At 38.0% G+C, this 14984-nt stretch overlaps 1 protein-coding gene across 2 annotated transcripts in view; it reads left to right on the top strand.

The window, feature by feature from the left end:
• LOC145205426 (A disintegrin and metalloproteinase with thrombospondin motifs 3-like) overlaps positions 1–14984 on the top strand; it is a 42010-nt gene that overhangs the window by 16761 nt on the left and 10265 nt on the right. For both annotated transcript variants that reach the window (XM_080078148.1, XM_080078149.1), the window contains exons 9-16: positions 2508–2613; positions 4458–4601; positions 5527–5659; positions 7825–7938; positions 10371–10513; positions 11058–11227; positions 11939–12072; positions 13911–14040. In XM_080078148.1, coding sequence (XP_079934274.1) covers positions 2508–2613; positions 4458–4601; positions 5527–5659; positions 7825–7938; positions 10371–10513; positions 11058–11227; positions 11939–12072; positions 13911–14040 — 1074 coding nt within the window. The remainder of the gene's footprint in view (positions 1–2507; positions 2614–4457; positions 4602–5526; positions 5660–7824; positions 7939–10370; positions 10514–11057; positions 11228–11938; positions 12073–13910; positions 14041–14984) is intronic.

Here is a 14984-nt window from a genome sequence, read left to right as displayed (position 1 = left end):
TTACACATTTTTTACCCATGTTCTAATGCCTTTTGTAACACGTATCGGTTTGCTTTTAGCACTTAAAATCTAAAAATAAACTACCAAGCACTCGTTTAAAATAGTTGTTTATATGAAATAGAGACTTGCTATCAATCACAGTGGCTAATAGGTCTTTTGAAAGGAGAAACATTGTTTGCTTATGCACGTCTAATTGACCGCGCTGTTATGACTATTTAAAAAAATGTTCTGGGACCATTTAACGCAGAGGGTTTCAAGTATTGTCGTTCGTAGTTAGCCAATAAAAATAGGTGACTCTATTTGTAAATATTTATCCTTCATTATGGGTTAACTGATGCACTTAAACTGGCATTTGATAGATTTATTTCAAAGTTTATTTTTGGGCTGGGGAAACTTTTGCTACAGTGATAATATTGATTAAAGTTTTCAAAAAGGGTTGTTTTAAAAAATGTGTTTACCCTGCGGTGAACTAAAATTATAAAGTAATTATAGTTCTATATTTTAGAACACTCTACACGGAGCTGTTCATAAGTTTGATGATAAATATATAACGGCCCAATCTGACGTAAAATGCGACATGCTTTATTATTCAAACGTTTCGGCAAATACTCATGCCATCTTATTTTAGTGCCCAAAAGATGTATAACTCAATATAATAATAAACTAGGTCCAAAATTGTCCTAGCACTTCTATCATATGCTGCAAAAAATATATTTGTTTCCTGCACTACACATTTACACGAAATCATCCATAGTTGAGCGATAGGAGATAGTATTTTCAATGATACCAAACGAAAACGTGTGTGGGAAAAATGCAGCATAATAAAGTCAAAATCACGGGGTTCGATCAAAGAAAGGGAAATCGCGCAATTGTGTACAGAATCATTTCGTCCGCACTAAGTCGGTTTGTCATTCAAAAACAAACTTTACCGCTGACTCAGAGATTTCCCAGCGCTTGGTAAAGCTAATCGGTTGCCTCTCGAATGCATTCACCGACCGCAGTGTCGCCGTAACCTTAATGCACACTGAAGTGGCAAAGATACGACGTTTGGTAACCACATGAAGCAGAGGCTTTTACTTATCTCAACTACACACGCGCTCATCGTTAGTTGCATCCGATTGGAGCGATGTTTATCGGCAAGTGAGGCCATTCGACACCGCCTATTTTGGAATGGAACCGCCTGTAGCGGACGGCAACGATCCCGCCAAAGCCTTTGTAGATCCCATCTGATTTTAAGTTGCATAAGATCTCACACTTGCTGTTTACAGTAGAGATTTTCTGCATCCGCGATTTGGTGCCATCGACCTTTGGAATTAGCGCTTTACGGGATATTTTTGGACACATCTAATGGCACTCTGTCAGTTTGATATCAAGTTAGTTGTTGAAATTGTCGCGTTAAGGGCATTGGAGCACTCACAAATTGCCAACAATTGCTAGCTGTTGATGTCAATGCTTTGCATCAGGTAACTTACACTCAAAACAAATGATGCAACGCAGCAAAACATTGCCCATTGTAATCTACCTATGTCAGTTTACTCGGTTTGAACTACCGTCACTTATTGCCCTCACCCAGACGGTATGTCACTTTCGAAGCAAAGTCCAAATTGTTCATTATTTCGTCAGGACCAACGACCCCTTGTACAGGACCAACGACCCCTACGTGACTTGAACCTTTGATTTGAACTCCCCTTGTACGCATCCAAGAGCTTCCTGACAAATAACCACGTATCGTATTGGAAAGCAACCCAATTTTCAGTCTTACAAATGAGTTTTAGCCCCTTGTTGTCGCGTTGCTGGTTTCCCTGGAGTTTCTGGCTCTAGAGTTGTAAAAACTCTGAAAGCAAGTTGCTGGCTGCATTGTACGTCTGTAGTTCTTTTTGTTTGTGTTGTAACTTTCGGGTTTCCGTCTGTCGCCTGCGGAAGTTGTATAGCGTGGGAAATTACACAGCAGGGGGCTGGGTGACGTCATTTGTCAAATTTGACTTCCGCTGCAGGTTGCCAAGCAACTAAACCTCTGCCAGCTGGTCGCATTTGTAAACCAGAACATATCTGCCCATATTCTGGATTTTTGATATGTTTCTTAAAAAATAGTCGTTCATAAAAATTGTTTTTCATGCTTCAAATAGTCAAGCTGCTCACAGTGTGTTACAAGATAACCCGGAAAACATTTTTTCAATTCCATACGAACTGCTGTTTCGTGTTTTGTTTTTTCACAAAGTTTTTCATAAATTCGTTTTTATAAGTTGGTACCACAACTAAAACGGCTACTGAATAATGCAGTCGATTCAGTCGCTTCATTTTTTTCTGTAACCCGAGTAATGGCCACTTTTTTTAAAGTAGAACTGCGATATTATACCTACTTTCCAACCTTATACAAGACTCGGTGTACGTTTAATATCGTTCTCAACTAGGTAGTTAAAATCCTATATGCAACTTTAGTATAAAATATTTTTTGAGTTTTGATTTTTTTAATTTTTTACCCAAAACCTTTTGTTCTTTCTTTACAGGTTATGCTCACGTGACAGCGATGTGCGACCGATTGAGAAGCTGCTCACTCAACCATGAAGACGGTTTTTCGTCCGCATTTGTGATTGCTCACGAAACTGGACACGTGTAAGTTACAAAAAAAATCTCCTTTTTCCGCAATCTTCTAAGTTGTTATCACGTTTGCATCTGCAAACAGATCTTACATTTTTTTGTCGCCACAAATGCATTCATTCGAAACTATTTGACCCCCATTAATATATTCGTAAATAACACGTTTGCCAATTTCGACTTTTTAAACTAGATATTGCACATACTTTCCCAATTCCTCAGTCGCTTTTTTTCATATTTATTTTTTACGCAAACTTTACAACTTCTCAGATCCCCATGTCCAGAGTTGAACTTTAATGACCTTTGACCCCGAAACGTGACCTCTTTCGTTGACCTCGTATTCGGTACTTAGTTCAACATAAACATGGCGTCAGGTTCACATGTATACACCGTGTTACTAACCTTCAACGTTTTTTTATCGTTTAAGTGATCTGAGCTTCGTTATCGCAGAGCCGAAAGAGTAGATTAGGCATCTGCTATTGTTCTTGATCGTGTTACTTTTAATTAGACTAAATAGGCCCTGCAACCACAAGCCAAAACTTTATGTTGAAAATTGTACCGAAGAGTTTTTTTTAACTGGCCTTTAAAGGTTGACAAGAAAAAGGTTTTCTAACAAATAAGGGTAAATTCTGTGCAATCGTTTTAGTTTTTTATGGTGAAGTGTAAGTTTTTGGACTATTTTTCATGGTATTTGTAATTTGTTATCTTATCGTCTTGACAAAAAATAATTTCCGCTCAAAATACAGATTTTGAAAATACACATAATTTTTTTCTGACATGTTGAAAAATTGTATATAGAAGGTAAAGTTATAGAAAAAAACTATTGCTTTAGACCGATTGGCATCGGCCTGTAGTACATTTGACTTAACAACAATTTGTTTGGGAATGTTAAGTAAAAAAAAAACGCTATAGTGGAAATATTTTTTCGAGTCATACTCCTGGATTGTTTGGAACGCTGACCAGTGTTTAGTCAACGTGACCCATGGGTCCCACTAAGTAAACGGGATTTCGGAGACCAATGAAATTAAATGACCCTCTTTTACGGGGTGTGAATGCCCCGCCCGGCTAACCCATAACCAGATGCGAACGGTTATATGGGCAAAAGCGCTTAAAATTCTATCACGATACCTATTTGTGGCCCTTGGGTGTCAAAGGTCATTCCACCAATGTCGGATTGTCTGAACACTCCCCAAATAGTTGATGATATGTGCCGATTCCCCGTCAAATCGTTACTTGACTTTGTTTAATTGGCATCCTGTATTCGATATTGGAAAGGGGCGTACACAAGGGGCGTGTAAATCCATTAGCTAGTGGCTGTGCCCATTTTTAGGCCTAATTGGAGTTGATTGCGGATATATTTGGCAGAGCTTCGTGACTCACTAACATAAACATTCCCTCATTCACACATGTGTTAAGCAAATTATTTTACGCATATATTGTGCAAATTTCACTCACTCACTCTCTTGTACTTACTAACTTAGCTCTTTTACTCACTCACTCACTCACTTATCACTTAACTCTTGTACTTACTAACTTAGCTCTTTTACTCACTCACTCAGTCACTCACTCACTCACTCACTTATCACTCACTCTCTTGTACTTACTAACTTAGCTCTTTTACTCACTCACTCACTCACTCACTTATCACTTAACTCTTGTACTTACTAACTTAGCTCTTTTACTCACTCACTCACTCACTCACTCACTCACTCACTCACTCACTTAACTCTTGTACTTACTAACTTGGCTCTTTTACTCACTCACTCACTCTCTCTCTCTCTCACACACACACACAAACAACCACTTTTCCTCTCTATACGTACACGTTAGAACGTAATTTCACATAATGCCATACTTCTCAGTCTAGGAATGGACCACGACGGCGAAGGGAACAAATGTGGAGATGAAACAAGTATGGGATCAATCATGGCTCCGTTGGTGCAGGCAGCGTTTCACAGATATCATTGGTCGAGGTGCAGTCAACAGGAACTATTGGCCAATATCGGGTAATTATCACTTAACCATCAATTGTATTGCACCATATATTTGTGCAATACATCAAAAACTTGTCTGTGGCCCTGTTGCATCAGAAATTTTCATTTGGGCAATATGCCTGTGAAGTCTCCGTTTTTAGCTAAGTCGTGAAAGGTAATCAAAATATCTTCGAAAAAGTATTCGAACAGAAACAGAATGAAAATAAAATCAAGAAATTCCACAAATACCCATTTAAAAAAAAGGCTTGTAGCCTAGGCAAAACGGGCTTAAGAATTACAAATTTCGTACACGTAAGCCATAACAGGATGGTGTCGCAAGTTCGCAAGTTCGCAAGTTAAGAGTATTTGTAACAATTGCCAGGTGTCTGTACATCTGATACACCACGTATTGTCAAACATGCTGTGTAGTAAACAAACATGGCTACACCATAAGCGATGCTAGCAATGCCTGGAATTCGTGGGAGTCAAGTTCAAGGACGATGGAAACAACCGCACCTAAAATCACATCAACACTCATTTCAGTTTCCTTTAATTCCAGCCATGCATTAGTTGCTAGGAAGTCTTTGACAAACACTTTGAGAGAGTGTTTGAATATTTTAACCAAAAGAGGAATTTTGTATTTGTGTAAAAACGTAGAAAATCGTTTTTCAAGCTCCAAATAGTTTAGTACAAAAAATATTTTTTAAATATTTTTTATTCATCAACATGTATAATTACAATCTTCCAAAATTTGCCGGGACGTTTAAAGACCCAAATACCCACCCACCAAATACCCACCAAACACCCACCAAAAGCCACCAAAAAGACGCTATCAAAGACGCATTATTTCTGCCTAAACGCCTAGGCATCTTTAATAACCGTAAACATACCATCAACCAGTGGCATTGGTCACTAAATAAAATGCCATCTAAAGTCGTTTATTTTATTTCACCCCCAGGGACTTCCGCTGTCTGATGGATGACCCACACATGCCCCACTGGGGCCCAACCCCCTTGTATCCAGGTATTCGATACTCAGTTGACGATCAGTGCCGTTTTGACTTTGGCCAAGGATATCGACGTTGTACAGCGGTAAGTTGGTGTTGTTTTGATTAGTTTCGGCTACGGAATGCCACCTCTAACCCGCTGACTGCTCTCCCGTGGAGTTTATATGTGTTGGCTGTCGTGGGTTTGCCTTCTGGGTCCGTTCCTGTTTCACCTGTGAACTTGTAACGCTTTTTTGATGTGACTACTTGCTGCTTCTTCGGTTACAAGGGCTTTGGACCTAGTGTTGACTGATCGTGGGTTTTTTGCTTTGGTTAAAAAAATTACCAGGCTCTGGTATCTTCGGTACTTGGTTCGATGTACTCAGGTTGTTTTAAACCGTTTGCTAGCAAACATTCCAGTATTTTTGTCAACGAAACGTGATAGTACAACCTAATTGTTTGTAAGTTTAACAAATGCATATTTGGATTGTTAAAAAAGATTGGAAATCTAACAAATCCTAAATGTGCCTTCATTCAATCAATAAAAAATGTCTTTGTCTTTCTTTAAATTGTTTACCTTTCTTTAACGTTTTATGTAACAAATTCTTTTTTTTAACATTGGTGTTTAGGCATAAACTTGCATTTAAGAAGGCTTGCTCTATAAACTGTACTTTCACTGCAAGTGTTAGTTGTTCAAAAGGCGAAAAAATGTAGCAACGTTGACTTGTTTTCTCAGGCTTTTCCATTCATAGTAAACTCGACTGACCTTAAGCACGGAAAAACAGGTAGCCACACGTAATCGTGGAATTTTATCAGAGTTCCGACCAATAATCGGATACTAGATCACACCCATAACAAACCTGATTCAACGAAGCCTATTTCCAATCAACAATCCTCAATCAGACCACGTTTGCAATAAACAATCTCAGCTGCTTTTCGTCCATTCCATTAGAGCCCATGTGGTGTTTATTGGGCGATTTGAGTCGCCATAAAGATTGATTCCCAGATACCGCTTTAGTATTGTACACACATTACGCTTTAAATACATTCTTTAGATAGCCGTGACAGTTTTGGATATCATAGCAAGCAAGTGTTTATACATTTGGGCGCTTTTCTCATCGCTATTCATTAGGCAAACACAACCTCTAATATTTTAGAGCTAAACATAGGTCAGTGGTTACTAAACACTCTAGAACAAAAGCTTTCACTTGTTATCGATTTGAAAGCGTTTTTCTGCGACGATAAGGCGTTTCCCATTACAAACAGCACACATTGCAATTACTTAAGTGAACGTTTCTTAATTATCGTCACTGTCAAGCACCACCATATGATGGCCTTGAATACAATAATACAATATGCAGCGTTTTTAATTATCCAAAATATGGAAAGATTCGAAACGTGTATTTATAGTTCATAAATGTAGATGTGTACCTTACATTTAAAGATTCGAATAAGCACTATAAGCTTCGAATTGTAAATGTAACAATCGAAACATGCATTCAAAGGTTGGAAACGTATAGGATAAGATTTTAAATCCAAAATTTATCCTTGACCAATCACACCTTGTAAGACACATTTTGTGCTTGTTTATACCATTGCAGCATTGGTTGCTAACAGTTGTTTGGTAATTCCGCGGATAATTCGTAGCCCAAATCCCGCGGCGCTCAGAATTGACCCCCGGTGACTAATTGAATTAGGCAATGCATGTCACTGCACAAGATGGGGCGCCAAATAGAGCAATGACGCTTAAGTAGCTTGTATATTGCGCTCGATGAAGTTGTAATTGCTTTGGGGTCAAGCACCAGGCCGATTGCAACAGTTTCTATTTCTGTCGCTGGTTTGTTTCGCATCATTCGCCTCTCCCGATCTTGGCTTGGTGACAATCTCTAGTCGGGCATCCGTTCCTTAAGGTTTAAGGTTTCATTGTGTTAACATTCTTCACTTTATATATTAGAGATACTTGATTAGGCCTATTGTGGATTGATAAAGATATGGAAGGCAAAAATAAAACTATGTATATTTATATTTTTTTATTGGCGGTTGGTATGCGGAATATATTATTACTCTGTTTTCATTAAGAACCTGAAACCACATTTAATAATACACACGTATAGGTCCGAAAGTTGGATTAACTGAAGCAAGTCTTTTTAAACCAAAATTTAAATTTTATTCAAACCAAAAATTAAACCCGGCCCAAACCTGAATGTATTGTATATCATGAGCTTCATCACATAAGTATTTGCACTAAAATTACTTTTTGCTGTTTTGCAGTTTCCCAACGTTGACTTCTGCAAAACGTTATGGTGCAGTCACGCTGACAACCCACACTTTTGTAAAACTAAGAAAGGTCCACCGGTTGATGGAACAGAATGTGGCGATAATATGGTAAGTTATGGCCTCTATTCTGTAACTCCAATGTATTGTTGGTTCACTCCAATTGTTTAGACTTATCAATTGAAATCGTGAACTTGGTGTAACATGCTAATCTAATACGCTACCTAGGGAAATTAAAGAAGGTTTCTGGTAGGAAATAATGAAAAAACAATACACCACTGGCCTGTTAGGTAATTAACGCTAATGCAGTTATCATGTTGTAGAGCAGGGGTGGGGAAACTGCGGCCCGCGGGCCACATTTGGCCCGCTTGTCTTTTTAATGTGGCCCCTGTCACAATTCTGTTTAAGTACAGTATACAACATTGCATAAAAAAACAATAAAATGTTTATGTACAAATATTTCCTTGAAACGACTTCGACATTACTGGTAATCTTCCCATTCCACAATATGACGCCAAACTTCTAAAAATTGCCACACTTGCTATATTCAACCACTTGCTATATTTGTGACGTAACAGTCACTCGATTGCCTCTCCTTGCAGCAACAAATCATTTGCCATGTGGTGTTAGTTTTAAAATGGTGTGAGGGCTATTAGCGTGGATCCTTAAAAATATATCCTTGAAAAAAAAAACAGATGGGTATAATGGAGCTACGGTGTTCCAGAAACAATGGACAAACTATTACTTTTAAGTCGAAATAAGTGATAAACCTGTATGCCTTGTTAGTTGCAAACATGTAACAGCAAAAAAATCAAATCTGGAGCGATGAAATATAAAACCACTTATGTGCTTCGGGTATTTTACATGGATTTTGAAAATAAAAAAATATTTGGCCCGCCCGAAAATGTTGTGCAATTCATGCGGCCCGCGATATAAAGTAGGTTCCCCACCCCTGTTGTAGAGTGTGGTTGAACTTTAGGCTTGTTTGCTGGGCTGCGATTAAGTTAAGGCATTAACACCTTTGCAAAACACAACACGTAAAAATTCACAGGCCCGTGCAGAAAAATCTCTTAGACAACCGTATTTGAAAAAAAGCGTTACCCAACCGGCCCCAGGTGTCGCGTGTTCTTTTCAAAAGCCCCTTGTCCCACCTGTTACCCCTCACTTGTCATAATCTGTTTACCCCTATCCGTTGATCGTGGGCTGGTGCGTGTGAACCCCTTGTCATCTGAGAGTCTTTCTCGCCAGTATAACAGCTGGTTGTGTCAGTAAAGCTTCAAATTAAAATATCTAATCTCAAGCTGCAATCAAAACAGGAATTGTGTGGAATTTGGAAGAATTTTGAACGCTTTTATGTGACGCATACTTAGGGGTTGCAAGGGTAACATGCAGCCATGTAAAACAGAATTTTGTTAAGATTTAACTTCACTGATGTTTCTTTTGATTTAGATCGCTCACAGTATAAGCCATAAAAATTGGACTTTACCAGCATAAAACTACTTCAGAATTGAATCTTGAAACCATCCCAATTGTTTCTTTTATAAAATGATAAACTGAAACGTGTTTGTCGTGGTCGGTTTAAAACACCTTGTAGCCGCAACACTTGCAAAAATGTCAGTTTACGTTTGGAATTCCTAAGAGCTTCCGTCTTGTTAAACATTTAAGTGCATTTACACGAAATGCCAAAACGAGCTAAGAAACCCACTTTACTTTTCACCACAAAAAAGGTTAACGGTACTTAACGTTAAAAACACCTAGCTCGCTAATTTTACATACACGGCCGTTGACGAGTTGGTAGAAGCGGAAGAAGTCGAGTGGCATATCTTGGCTGTAGCACGCTTTAACAACCCGCGAACACAAACTGAAGTGAGACGAGCCACAAGAAATGCGCAAATACTTCTCTTTGATCTCAGCCAACGGCAAAGTTTAAGTTAATCAGAAATGGGAGCTAAAAACTTTATATTCTTGTTTTTCTGTCTTTGGTGTGGAACGAGCGGGGTGGGCGCATATGCTAACTTCTAAAAGTTGTTTTTGGTTGGAAAATTTGAAGTGAAAACAGCTTTTTAAATAAATAGCCCTTTTGTGACTATATCGAACTTTTTGGAAAACGCATTTGCTTTTGAGCAGTGTGCCTTAACCTTTTTTGCCTACGCCTAAATTAGTTACTTAAAAAACCTAAAGTCTCACCATTATTAAAAATTGTGACTTCTTATCAGCTAAAAAAATCTCTGATACGGTTTTCACAAGATACTAAAAATTACTTTTAGTTTAGATAATAATGCAAAATCGACAAAACACAGTTAAAGTTTTGATCAATACCTCAATTGTCCTTTAAAAAACATATTGCCCCTGCCCCTCCTTTGGGATTGTACTCGTTAGGAACATACTACTTAGTGACATTTGACAAATTATGAAAACCCAAAATAAGTCATCTGTAACCCTTTCAAAGTTGCTTTTGGCCTGACTCTGCAATAGTGCTGTTTCTTTGTATACCTGTCTGTTTATTTGAAATCCCCATCATCAATTTCGGTTATATTTGACAGTGGTGCTTCAAGAGTCATTGTGTTCGTCGCGACAGCAATCAGGTCGTTGATGGAAACTGGGGACCATGGTCAACGTACGGTGAATGTTCAAGAACTTGTGGAACCGGTGTAATGTACAGAACACGAAAGTGCAACAACCCACCGTAAGTGCGAAGAATTTGAATGACGGTGTCCGCGATTGACCCGAAACGACTCTTTGATCCTCGGTCCCATTTTGCCTTAGCTAGATTTTTTCAGACATTAGTTGACAGGTTGTCAATACGCTTTTTCAATAGTAAACAGTTTTCCTGGTTAAACAATGATATATCATTTCCTTTCGGCCAATTTGGGTTCAAAATCGAACTGTTCGCCTTACTTTACTATTGATGGTATTTTAACGCTTATAGGAAAGTGGTCACTGCACCAATGAAGCAAATGGTTTTATTCCTTGCACTTGTATAAAAAAAAACTCTTTAACTGCTATTGGGTTTTGTAGTGCCTTTTAATTGCAGTTTTTCAACATTAAAAGAATAATTCACTCCGTAGCACCTAAAATATATTTTTCTTTTTAAAAATATATATATCTTTTTTTTTCTTAAACTGCGAAAAATGTACGCTAAAAAATACTGTGTTAAATTTGAAACTTAAACAAAACTTTTTGAGACTTTTAAATAATCCTCGCCCAACCCCAGTTTGTATGTGTTTTAGACCATCAAACAACGGTCGAAATTGTGTGGGTCAGAATATGGATCCGGACCTGTGCAATACGCGTCCGTGCCCTGAGGGTCGGGATTATCGCGCCGAGCAATGTATGTACAGCAATGGGGTGACGATCAATAACAGGCGACACAAGTGGCTTCCTTATGAAAATCCAAAAGGTATTTAAATATGCAGATACAGAGTTCCGTTTTCATTTCCAAAAAGCCCAAAAGTTTGATTTACTAACTAAAAATACGACAAAAAAGTGACTAATTACGAAGTTTGGTCCAAATCACCTCCGTGCAGAAGGCTTAATTCATTTGATTTACAATTGTCGTATTATGTACAAAAAACACAACTTGCGATCAATCTCATCAATTGTCGTAGTCATTTTTACCCTGCATTGAAGTGTCTACGTTTGACAGTTTACATATTTTTTTTTATTTTTTATGCTATTGCATATAGAAAACCTACATGTAAATAAGTGAAATCTACAAAAAAGCGCTACTTTCTTTTTTATCATTAAACTTTGCCCAATGTTTGTGCAACTATCGTAAGATTTTTCCCTGATATCCGTTACTTTTGATTTCGCAAATTATCCAATCTATAATCTTTTATTGTACGACATTGGGTAACGTTATGTCAAAAAATGGTGAGATTCAAACGCTTCTGCTGCAGCTGGAAATCTTAGAGGAATTTGTCCTTATTTGACTTAAAACAACACTTGTTGATAAAAAAAATCGTTGTCATTTAATCTTAAGTCGCACCCACATCAACGTTTTATCTTTAACGCCCAAAGAGCGTCACTTATCCCGCAACGGAAAACAAATTTTCCCAGATAAACACTTTCATCTTATCTTTGATCAAAAACCGTCAAAGTTTTTTCCCAGAATTTCTCAAGTGCCAGCTCTTTTGCGTTTCCAAGAAGACGGACATGGTGGTGTCAATGGGAGACATCGTAGCGGATGGAACCTCATGCAGTTATGATGATCCACATGGGATATGCATTAGAGGGGAATGCGTGGTAAGATTCAATCCACCATCAAAATACATTTAAACTTAAACTTATAAACAAAGTTACATTTGATGTGGAATATGTGAAGTCCCTTACTGGAAAAGTCGAGTGGTTTGAGTTCAAATCAGGACTCGAATGTATTTATCGATGATTGAAATTAACACGTGTTAACATTTTATGGCCAGAACGAAGCATATTTTTTTGGTAAAAACTGTCTAGTATAATCTTAAATCACGAATCACCAGAGACTCAGTACTAGATATGGAGACAACAGTCGCATATAATAACAGACCGAAACACCATTTTATATGTATATATATTTAACCGAAGTAATGGGCATTATCAGTATCTAAAAACAACAAACAGCACAAAGAAACGTAAATAGATACACTTCTTAGACGTCAAAGTTTTCAGTCTGGTTGGTAAAAACTGTCTGAATGCGCAAAAGTCCTAATTTCAATCAATTTGTTTCTATCAATTTGGTCCATACGTAGTGTATTTATGAGTCGAGACACGGGCAAAATTTTAAGTATTTTTATTTTTGGATTTTTTTGTTGATTTCAAACACGCCTATATTTTCCCAACCAACAGATTTTCGTTATAGTTTGTTGGTGGGCGTCTCCAATCCTCTATATAGTGTGTTGTACAATCAACCCGTTCGTGACTGTGTAATCAAGCCATCTGCAGAGTCAGTTTTCTATGTTTGCCCTTTGCGAGACGCCCTTTGCGGTTACATTGATTAAGTAGTGACATCGGTGTTTTTCCAATTCGGCAACGCCAAGTGGGTATTACAGTGGTTCCCAAACTATGCGCCGCGGCACACTTGTGTGCCGCAAAATTTCATTAGGTGTGCCTCAAAAAATATTGAAATTAAAATCAATCAAGTAGAGTAGCAGTACCAGGTGCCTAGACCACTAGGCCAACGTGCTCCACGTCTCTGAGATGTTCAACTAGGCTATTTAACTACGAGAGTGACCTGTATAGCGGCTTTATGACCTCATAGTTAGTGCCTTTGTCAGCTAAAAAAATTATTCAAATGTTCGAAGTGCGCCAAATAATTTTTGTTTTTTCTAAAATGCGCCTTAAAAGAAAAAAGTTTGGGAACCACTGGGGTATTATCTAACCAAGTGGCAACCATAGGAAGACCGCCTTGTAGCCATGTTTTTCTCTTGTTTGAACAATTCAGTTGAAACGTACGTTTGGCAGCAAAAAAAGGATCTTGTGATTAATGTACATTCTTTCCCTTTCCTGCATTGGTTGTCTGTCTTAACACTGGCATAATTATCTTTAATTGTAGTATTTATTTGAAATGAAATGAAATTGGTAAAGCGGGATTCCTTGGGTAATTACAGACCTGTCGCTTTGCGTATCTGATTGTCACAGTTATTTATTTTAGTTTATATATTTGATTTACTTTAAACATAAAACAGCAAATTGCCATTTGTGGTGTGTAAAAAAATCGGGACTGTTTCTACGACTTGAGTCAGAAAACTATTCCTGATTTTGTAATGAGCTTGTCTTTCTTAATTTCTTAGTTACTGAGCCTGTCTTCTTGGACAATTACGAAACTCTTTGCAAATGCTCCACTGCTGTTGCTCTTGTGGTTCATTAAAAACGAGCAATTTTGTTGCGAGTTCATTTTGTCGCATATCAAAGTCCAATCGGAAGTTGTTTCAAAAAAATATTTTCATAAATTAAATCAACAATAACAACACTTGATATGTTAGGCGCGGGTTCTTTCAAGCGAAGATTAGAATAGCGTTTAAAAATTGCTTGCAACAACGTTTTTACACATTTTACGTTTGGCAGATCGAATTTTGAAATTGACATGAAAATATTTTGTCCAGAATGTCGGATGTGATAAAGTGATCGGATCACCGTTACGAGAAGATGCATGCGGAGTTTGCAGTGGAAACGGAAGAGATTGCAGGAACATTACGGGAGATCTTGCCAAGAAGACGAAACGAAAACTTAACCGTAAGTTTCTACAGGAGCCAGATTACTAAGCCGGTCTAAAATCGTGGCCCGAAAGTTGGATTCACAAGGCCTGATATCGCAATATGAATATGGTCGAGTGCCAAGTCGCAGGCCCTAATCAAGCCTGTTTTAATAAATATAATCCCAAAAGCTCGACCTGTAAGGCCTGGCAAGAATTACAACGCGAAATCGCCACGAAGACTTTGTACTTCCGCAATGCTTTGCTTGTTCCGCGTTAGAGCCTAGGACATATACTTACTATTGTCGGCTGTTTTATTGTTTGTTTTTTATAGCTAGAATACAAACATGCAGTGTTTTTTTGAGGTGTTTTGGGGGACCGAAACGGTCCCCCAAATTTCTCCAGCGGTTTCCCAAAATCTGCCAGTAGCCTAATAAATAATTCGTTTAAGCAAATATGGCTATTTTTGGTATTTAAATGAAACACTTGCGGTCTCTTAAAACTACTTAGCGGTCACCCAAACCAAACCTTCAAACAAACCTGCAACATGTATAGAGGAGTTTTCAATTTATTACAACTTAGCATTTACTGTGTTGTAAATTTATTCGACCTATAGCTTGTATGGCCAACAGATCAGAACTTGGCATTGCTCGTACTTTATGTAAGAGTATGGTTATCAGGGTATTTTGACCTTTTAGGTGCAATTAAGGCTATCACGACATAGATTACCAAAACCGAATTATGTTTTTTTTTGCATCCCCGATTTTCCAAACAGGCAAACCCGTCCTATGTGAAAGACGTGGTATTCCTATTCCTGCATAAGCTATTAAAACGGTATGCATCGTTTTAGCTTCCCCAAGCTATCCCTGTTAGTTGCAGCTACCATAAATACTTACGTCGTCACCACTATGTTACCACGTTGGCGCAGAATTGTAAACAATGTATGAGAAAGGGTCCAAAATCCTTAGGGAGCCTTCCGTATAAC

Source organism: Phallusia mammillata, chromosome 8 (genome assembly GCF_965637545.1).
Source record: "Phallusia mammillata chromosome 8, kaPhaMamm4.hap1.1, whole genome shotgun sequence".
Classification (NCBI taxonomy): domain Eukaryota; kingdom Metazoa; phylum Chordata; class Ascidiacea; order Phlebobranchia; family Ascidiidae; genus Phallusia; species Phallusia mammillata.
The sequence above is the reverse complement of the archived record's forward strand: the minus strand, read 5'-3'. Positions and strand labels throughout refer to the sequence as shown.